Raw genomic sequence first — 10,057 nt, forward strand, 5'->3', positions numbered from 1 at the left:
CAAATCACAACTTTTTGAAAATCCATCATGTCTATCCAAAACCAAAACCAAAACCCATAAAAAAATAAATTAAATTAAATTAAATTAAAAAAAAAAAGAAAAAGAAAAAGAAAAAAACAAGCAAGCAAACTTTCCCATCTAGTAACATCAGAGATCAAAGTAGTCCCCCACAATTAAATCTCTGACATTCCCAAGCATGCAAATCACATGCATTATGGACCCAAAATGGAATCCATTCAGAAAATGTAGGGAACCAATCTTGTGGTCCTCATTGAAACAAATTGCACCACTGAACTCACCAGAAAGGACAGCTAACAATTTCATCCCCACAATCAAAAGATGTCAATTTGTCATAGTACCAATCCATTTATATATATATATATATATATATATCCATAATGTCAAAAGTAGTTCTTGGCAATTCTAAGAAAAAAAGAACAAAAGCTCTTTGATTACATAAGATGAGTGTTTGACAATTCTAAGAGCTTCGACAGAGCGAAAAACAAAAATATATATCTATTTTTCGGTAATGAGTGATTCCGAAGGGAATGATTCTGCAGACAAAGTTCGAGTATTAATATTGTGATTTATATATACTATTCGACAATTTATGAACATTCAACATTTTTTGATAATCAGTAATAAACATCTTTTTCTTCAAGGACAAGAGATATCTTTCCGGCCAAATGAAAGTTGCATACTATTTGATACCATAAACATGCAAAGAAAATGGAACATAACAAATGCATTTCTTTTTTCTTTTTTTTCGAATAACAAACCTTGTGTGGATAAAAATCAGCATGTGAAACTTGTAACAAACACCTTTTTCACATGTGTGAGGGACATATTAATTCCGTGCTGAATGAAAGTTGCTGAACCATCATCTGAGCTTTACGTCGTCTTCAGAGTATCACTTGGAACAACTTGGAACTTTACAATGGTGTTCTTGAAGTAGGAAGCTCAAAGCAAAACCCGGAAACTTGTTACAAAGATTGAGAATAAAAAAAAATGGGCTACTTGTCTTACTCCATTGTGCTCTTCTTTTACATGATGATCGCCTTTCTTATCGTTAGTGATCGAGGGAATTCTATAGAAAATGCTTCATTGATCGATGAGATTGTTAGACGGGCAAATATCAATGGAACCATTGACTGGCTCAAGAAACTGAGGCATGAAATTCATGAGTTTCCGGAGCTTGCACATGAAGAATTTAGAACAAGTGGAGTTATTCGACGTGAACTTGATCAGTTGGGAGTTAAGTATCAATGGCCGATAGCCAACACGGGCATAGTCGCAACTATAGGCACCGGGCTGCCACCCTTTGTGGCCTTAAGAGCAGACATGGATGCTCTGCCAATTCAGGTGAGTTTTGTTTTTGCTTCAGCAAAAAGCTCAACAATAATATGTTTGACATAACTAATGAAAAAGATTCTGTACTGCTTTAGATTATCTTATCGCCTCGTTTCATATGAAAAAATTAGCATGTGCAGGGAATAAGGCATGTTTCGATGCCGTACAGTCAGATGGCTTCATTTTTGTTAGGAAAAACTAGTAATAGAAATAAACTCTTTGATGAAAAATGTATCGATAAGAGAGAAGAAAATAAGCAAGCAAGTACCTGAGGTAACAAAGATGGTTTGTCTTAATGAATTCTTGCGTGCTATCGATGATTGCAGACAAGTGTTTTCAGTATGCAGCTTCTGCAGTAACAAAAATATTTAGAAGATAAACTAGTTCATGGGTTTGTCAAAGGCTTAAAGTTTCATGCATATAGAAAGCAAAGCAGTTACTATTTCTGCAGAATTTCCATTTGAAGATTTGATGAATTAGCCAACTTTGGTGGGCTCTAAACAAGGGACAAAGACGTGAATTTTAAATGTAGGTTTTGATGAAAAAGGTGCAGACCTTTTATGGACAAAAAATAGTTGAAAGAAAAATAGAAACCAGACTATGAATTCTTACTATTTCTGCGCAGATTTGCTTGGCTTTTTAAGGTTCTAATGAACTATATTTGGGTGATTAATATTACATAATGTCTTTCCAGTAGGACAAATAAATAGTTATTTTTAACAACAATTTACAAAAGAAGCAGGAATTCTCTTGTACTGCTTCTGAACATATAATAACATGATTTTCTAGTGCCATCTCAAAACAATCAAAATTGTTATGCAAGCAGAAAATTGATTTTTTTAGTTTAACCTTTGATAAAATAAAATCTATTGTGAATCATACCAGGATAATGCAAAGTCAAGTTTGTCATGAATATATACAAATAGCAAACAAGCATGTTGAATAACTTTAACTGCTTATACCAGTATTGCTTGATATACTTTCCTGCAAATTAATTATAACAAATAGATTTAAACAAGCAGGGAAAATTACATTGCTCAATAAATGACATAACAAGATTTGATATTCAGAATTTCAAATTTTGAATTACTGATCTTACAATTAAGCTTCAGCAGTGAAAAGCTGACAACAGGACTAAAGAAACGAGAACCGAAAGTAAATATGTCTTCATGTATCTTACTTAGGCATCCTATAGTAAAATGTCTCCAATATATATCTGATCACAACAAGCTTCTCTCTGCCTTATTATATAAACCAAAGAGGCAGAAAGTAATGCTCCCATGTGATGTTTATCTTAATTATGGTGCTCTCGGCTATGTTGCCTGTTGAACTAACAGTCCCACATCGGTTAATTTAGTAAATATGGATATGAACATATAAGCTATGGTCTCTCATCTTATATGCTTTTAGTATTTAGATAAAACCTAGATAATATGTTTAGTTTGTATCTAATATAATAGTAGTTAAATTAGGCTAGCACTTAGGATGGGGTGTTTTAGAGTAATTAATAAGTTCTACATTGGATTTGAATATCGAAGCCTATGAATTATATGTTTAGCTTGTATATAACATTATAACAATAGGCATGTTTCTTTTGTTTATTTTTATGAACTCAATATTGACCTCAGTTACGAACAAATTTAACATTGTGGCCTTGTCCAGAACTTTAAAATCAAGGTAGCTAAAAACGTTTCCTTGTCATCATATTTAATACTTCCTCATGGAGTGTCATTGATTTGCAACTGCAGGAACTTGTTGAATGGGATCATAAGAGCAAACTAGATGGGAAAATGCATGCGTGCGGACATGATGCACATGTTAGCATGCTTTTGGGAGCAGCAAAGATACTGCAAGATCTCCGAGATACGTTGCTGGTAAAAATCGGCTTCTATTAAATTATGATGCAAGCTATTTTGAAGTGAAAATAAACATTTGGTTTAGCTTTAACTAGTTCTATTGTTCAATTCAATTTGAAATTTAGAAACTGATCATACTAATTCAGTTTGCTTAAGGTTTGTGATTTTAGTTAAAAAAAAGAACTGAACCACACTAGTACTTTAGACATTGGTTTTATAATGACTAAGAAACTGCTGAAGAATAAAATTGATGATAACAAAGAGGAAAGAAGATGCATCAAAAGCATGGTTATGAAAACACATTAAACACAAGCCAATAAGCAAGAAAAGCTAGAATATGAGCTCATGTTAAAACATAAGTCAATTTTAACTTATATATTCAAATCTTATTTGATAAATCATCAAATTAACATTTGATGAGTCATATTTCTGCTATCAACCATCAGAATAAAATCAAATGACCCAAGAAATAATTGAACCTTATCAAGTCTTGGACAAATATATTGATGAAGGAATGATAAAAAAATAAAAATAAGAAATAGAATGAGGAAACTTTTAAATAGAATCCTGGAAAACTCAAGATAACATAAGACACAAAGGAATAACACATTTTGAAATTGCTTGTTTGACAATTCGAATTGCCAACCAAGTACACAGATTTATTTTTCTTGTTGATTTGCACAATGGAGATCGTAACGATCAACAAGCAATGGACTTCCTAAAAATATTTAGAAAATTGAGTTTGTATACTTTCTTTGAGGATGATGTATACTAGGCATTTGAAATGTTATGCTACTGATTAGTAACTCCTCTTATACAGTATCCATCTTGTTTCATGATCCATTAGGGAACAGTAGTTCTGATATTTCAACCAGCTGAGGAAAAAGGAGTAGGAGCGAGCCAAATGATCGAAGGAGGAGCACTGAAAGAAGTAGAGGCAATTTTCAGTTTGCATGTAGCTTTTCCCTACCCTACAGGACAAGTTGCTTCCAGGCCCGGAGAATTTTTAGCTGGATCTGGATTTTTCAAAGCATATATTAGCAGAAACAAGGAACCGACAGCAACTTCATCAGACCCGGTCTTAGCAGCCTCTGCATCAGTAATCAGCTTGCAGAATCTTATTTCACGAGAAGCAGATCCTCTGGATTCCCAGGTATATTTTAATTTTTAACATCATATATTATAGCTTTCAAGGATGAATAGATTGCATAAAATTGCAACTTTCACAGATAAGCTCAATTTACTATTACAATATTAGCACAAATAATGTGACATCCTACTAATTGGGTTAATCTACCAGATCAGTTAGAATAAAGAGTGAAAAAAAAAAACAGCAGAATCCTCAATTGGATCATAAAGAATCTAATGCCTTTTACTTCCTCGATTACATTTCACATTAGAATTTTGAATTATGTAGTTGCATATATATATAGTAAATCCAATATGTCATTCTTGAGTTTGCTTTCATAAATGTTCAGCTGAAAAATTTGAGACCTTTGATTGTGTCTTTGTTATGCACGAACTTTAAGGAAACAAATCAATAATTCATCCTTATGGTTTTCATTATCAATTAACAACTGAAATGTGAAAAAAAGCGTGTGTTTTTTCCATTCAAGTTGAGCAGTAATTTCTCTCCTTGTTCAGGAGCCTATATATGGTAACAATGCCACAATATCGACTTCCTTATTTTCTAAATGTGCTTAGCTTTCCTCAGAACTTGAAATAATAAAAATAATTGTCTTATGCCACAATATTTAAATATGAAAATACTTCTTCTACAAACACTCCAGAAATTATTTCTAGGATATCGCTTAAAACGACAAGGTGAGATACCAACCATACATAAAACTAGGAATCAGTAACTTCTTACCTGATCATTATACTGTACAAAATATATCTGTCTTGCAGGTTCTCACAGTGACCCAGTTCCATGGAGGTGACTCATGCAATGTGATTCCAGATTCAGTTGTGATAGGTGGCACTTTTAGGGCATTCAATAAGAAAAGTTTAAATGCCCTCAAGAAGAGAATTGAAGAGGTATTTAGTTTCTTCACACCAAGTACAATTAGAAAATTAATAACTTATGAAGTTTTCTGATTTGAATTCTACAAACATTCATACAACAGGTGATTGAAGGGCAAGTGAAAGTATACCAGTGTGTAGCCAAGCTTGAATTTTCAAACCTAGATAATCCTTTCATTCCACCAACTGTAAATGACGAGAAAATTTATCAAATGGTGCGAGAAGTATCTAGTGAGATTGTAGGGCACAAAAATATACAGATAGCTCAATATTTAATGGGAAGTGAGGATTTTGCTTTTTATTTAGAACATGTACCAGGTACACTACTACTCATTGGAACAAGGAATGAGAAGATGGGATCAATCGACTCACCACACAGCCCCTACTTTACCATTGATGAAGATGTGCTTCCCATTGGAGCAGCAATACATGCAGCTTTTGCACATTCTTATCTGTTGAACTCAAGTCAAACCAAAGTATTATGACATGACAATGTTTTTGCTTACTCTAATTTAACATCATTTTCTGAAACTTACATGTTACAAGATATTAAATACTGTAACTACACAAACAGAATACTTAATGTAGTTTCTGTAAGTATATGAGTAGATTGCTACTAGTAAATTAAATAAGTTATTTACCAAAAGAACCTATAAAACCTTGAGTGTGAAATTTGAAAGAAGAAGATTAAAAACAAGGAAAAAGATTATGCTTTAAAAATTAGTTCATACAAAATATATGAGTCGATTTTCACAACTTAGCTATGCCAAGTAAAGATCTCGGCATCCATTGCACTTTTTTCTGCCTATAACAAACAAAATCGGAATTGGCTATTACTATGATAATTGTTAATACAATTGCATCAACTAAAATAGACTTCAACAGATGTTAATGTTGAAAAACCCTACTTACCAAAATTTATTTCAAAATCATAAATCATAGCTCATAAAAAATTTTCTTGGAGGGTGTAAGTGAAACATTTTTTACACAGACTAAGACATCTAGATGATGATTTAAGAAGCTATTCTTACAAACAAGGTTTAAAAAATAGACCTCCGAACTCATCAATCACCATTTAATGCATCTCGAGATTGTGTTGTTTGTGGCATTGAGAAAGAAATTATTAGTGACCAATGAGTTGGGAAATATATTTAGTAAACCAGTTTATAAGAATAACATGGCTCTAATGCGAACAACTTGGCGGGAGTTGACAGTGGTGAGGTCAGGAGGAGCGCTCAGGGAAACCAAGGTGTTGTGAGAGCCAAGTACAAGGATCTCTTGATGACTTAATAGTTTTATTAGTCAGTAATTAGAAAAGTATTACAATGAATTAGCAATGGGATATTAATTGTAATGGTGTTTGTTAGAATGACAGGGTGTCAAGTTGGTTACAATCATTGTACTGAGAGGCTATAAAACAGAGGATGATTGAAAGGGAATCAAGGAATACTTGCCCAAATCTTCTTCTTCTTTCTCTCTCATCTCCTTCTTCTTCCTTTCTCCTTCTCTCTTCTTCTTCGCTCTTCATCCTACTTCTATCGCCTAGCCTGCATCAATTGGGTGCTTTCGTTGACTCATGATGGACAGCATGATAACATGCGCGCGCCGTCGACGAGCAGCTATCCACAATGGCTAAGCGAATTGCTCATCACGACTCGGTCTTCGTGAAGCTGGACTCCCTCTATTCTGTTGGTTATGATTGATGTTAAATGAATTGAAGAGAAGATTGAAATGGAGAAGAAAGAGTTTCAATTACTGAAGTTGTCCTGGTGTAATAAGTTTTGGATTAAGGGGTAAGTTGGTCTTTTCAAGTGTTTGAAAGTTCGTTGAAGTTTAAGAAGGTAGGAGTGGACGCCTATGTTTAGTTCATCAAAAATAATGGATCAAGTTCGAGGTAGAGCTGTGGATTGTGTTTTCCTGTGAACGGTTAAAGATTGCATCATCGGGCAGATAAGCCTAAGTTCAAGGCAGCACTTGTTAAGCGGTTAGATGCTCCAGGATTCAACACGTTGCAGGGTGACTCAACAAGATTTTTTTTTTTTTGGTTACCATGGTTTATGTAATATGATAAAAACCTTTATTTTTAGTGAGTTGAGTTGGTCTTTTCTGAATTTCTTTAATTCCTTCCCACTTGTATGAATTTTCCTGTTCAATAGAGAAGGTTTTGATTTTGATTTATATACCAAAGTTGTTCATGTTATCAAGTTTCTAACTACTGAATAACAGTGGTATTAGAGCTTCGAGGTGAGTTTTTGTGATGGCTCTGAGTTTCTTTATGTTGTGAGTGTTGTTGGTGGATGTTTTTGTGTGATGAAGTTCTTGTGGTTGAAAGGTGATGAAAATATCAGTTTCTTATTTTGTTTCTTATTTTGTGAAAGCGTTTGAGAGGATTGTTGTTTTGAGGAAGCTTTCTTAGAGGTTTGTTTTGATTGAAGAGAGGTTCCAAAGTACAAAAGAGATGGCATCAAGTTCTTCATCTGCACCTACACCATATATTTCACATTCTTTGCTACCGGTGTTCAAAGGAGAGGGTTATGAGCACTGGAATTTCAGGATGAGAACATTTTTTAGATCTCAGAGGTTGTGGAAAATTGTTGAAGAGGGCATCAATAAAGAGAAACCAATAGAGAAGGAGTTAGAAGATGATGCAAAAGCCTTGTTCTTATTGCAACAGGCTGTGGATGAAACAATTCTTCATAGAATTGTAAGGTTTGACTTAGCAAAGGAAGCTTGGGACCATCTAAAGAATGAGAATCACGGTACATCTAGAATGGTTTCAGTGAGGCAGCAATCATTGAGACAAAATTTTGATTTATAACAGATGAAGGAAGAAAAAACAGTGCAACAATATATCACCAGTGTGTTGGTTGTTGTAAATCAATTTACGAGGTACTTAAAAGATGTAGATGTAGTATTAAAGGTTATGAGAAGTTTATCATCAAGGTTTGTACATGCTGTGACATCAATTGAAGAAGCAAGGGATATGTTCAAGGTGTCTCCAGATGAGTTAAGTGGGTCTCATGAGGCCAGATTTAATCAGTATTCTGAGAAGCATAAAGCTTTTGTGATTCAAGGAGACTCAAGAGGTGGTAGAATGAGATGAAGAGGAAGGAATTTCAGAGGTAGAGAAAAATTTGGAGACAATTCTAAAGGTGGTGATCAAAGGCAAGGAATGCAACAAAGGCAACAGTGTATGAATGAAAGTGGCAAAGGTGGTCTGAGGCCTTTTGGAAGGTTTAGTAGAGGTCAAAGACACTTTGGTTAGAGATTTGGCAAAAGAGGTTTGCAAAATATGCAGTGTTTCAAATGTACAAAGTTTGAGCATTATCAATCACATTACTGGTCTTCTCAAGGCAGAAATTCAGATGAGGGGCAAGTTCAAGTGATTATGGGAGTTTATTTATGGTGCATAATGGAGAAGATGTTCATAGTTCCTCTATTTGGTTGTTGGACAGTGGAACCTTTAGTCATATGACTGGTAGAAGAGAATTGTTTCATAATTTGGATGAAACTTTGAGGCATAAAGTCAGATTGGGTGATAATAAGGAGGTTGAAGTTCTTGGTAAAGGTTCAGTTGAAATTAAAGTTTGTGGAGGTGAAATTAAATTAATTCATGATGGTCAATTTGTACCATCTTTGGCACACAATTTGCTCAGTGTAATTCAGTTAATTGAAGGAGGCTATGATGTGAACTTTAGTAAGGCTGGTTGTGTTAATCAGGCAGCAGACACAGGTAGAATTTTATTGACTATTCAGAGAAGTGGAAACAATTTATATCCAATTGAGTTTTCTAGTGATGCTCAAGTGAATTTGGCAATGAAAGATGAAGCTGTAGCAGTCTTATGGCACTAGAGATATGGGCATTTGAATTTTCAAGGCTTGTAGGTGTTGGCACAACAGAATATGATTATTGGTTTTCCTGAAGTGAAGAAGGTCAGTTACTGTGAAGATTGTGTTTATGGGAAATTAACAAGATTTCCATTTCAGTCTAGAAGTTTTTGAAGAGCAAGACAACAACTTCAATTAGTACATGTTGATGTATGTGGGCCAATACAGACTGAATCAAGTGAAGGAGGTAAGTATTTTCTAATGTTTGTAGATGATTTTTCAAAGATGAGTTGGGTGTATATCTTGAAGTTCAAACATGAAGTGTTCAGTTGTTTTCAAAAATTTATGCCATTAGTTGAGAGACAATCTGGGCACAAGTTGAAGATTCTTAGGATATATAGAGGTGGAGAATTTATATCCAAATAATTTCAAGAGTATTGTGAACAAAAAGGTGTGAAGCATGAGCTAACAACTCCGTATACTCCCCAGCAAAATGGGATTGCAGAAAGGAAAAACGGAACCTTGGTGCAGAAAGCAAGGAGCATGTTAAAGGCTCGTTAATTGCCAAAGAAATTCTGGGCAAATGAAATTGTTATTGCTACTTATATGTCTAATATTTCTCCAACTTATGTTGTTTGGCAAAAAAAACACCACATGAGGTTTGGTTTGGGGTGAAACCAAAGGCGTCACATCTAAGGGTGTTTGGATGTGTGGCATTTGTTCATATGCCTATACAGAAATTACAAAAACTGGATGATAGAGCTGTGAAGAGAATTTTTATTGGGTACTGTACAGATGCAGAGGTATACAAAATTTATCTACCTAAGTCTGAGAAGGTTCTGATCAGTAAGAGATGTGAAATTTATTGAATCTGAAAATTGGCAATGACTTGTTGTGAAAGAAACTTCACCTAATACAATTGTACTACAAGAAAGGAGAGCAGATGCATTTGCAGGAAGTTCAAGAAATAAGGAATAATTTGGTTCAGATTCAGTAGGTAG

General features: G+C 34.3%; 1 protein-coding gene across 1 annotated transcript; it reads left to right on the forward strand.

Annotated features, from left to right (window-relative positions):
• The first annotated feature begins 786 nt into the window (after nt 1-786).
• LOC120284060 (IAA-amino acid hydrolase ILR1-like 1) lies at nt 787-5,759 on the forward strand. The gene is made up of 5 exons (XM_039290884.1): nt 787-1,362; nt 3,099-3,224; nt 4,054-4,359; nt 5,115-5,243; nt 5,333-5,759. The coding sequence occupies exons 1-5, from the start codon at nt 1,009-1,011 to the stop codon at nt 5,711-5,713; spliced, it is 1,296 nt and encodes a 431-aa protein (XP_039146818.1). The 5' UTR covers nt 787-1,008; the 3' UTR covers nt 5,714-5,759.
• Nucleotides 5,760-10,057: the final 4,298 nt, after the last annotated feature.

Source organism: Dioscorea cayenensis, chromosome 3, assembly GCF_009730915.1.
Source record: "Dioscorea cayenensis subsp. rotundata cultivar TDr96_F1 chromosome 3, TDr96_F1_v2_PseudoChromosome.rev07_lg8_w22 25.fasta, whole genome shotgun sequence".
In the NCBI taxonomy this organism is placed as follows: Eukaryota; Viridiplantae; Streptophyta; class Magnoliopsida; order Dioscoreales; family Dioscoreaceae; genus Dioscorea; species Dioscorea cayenensis.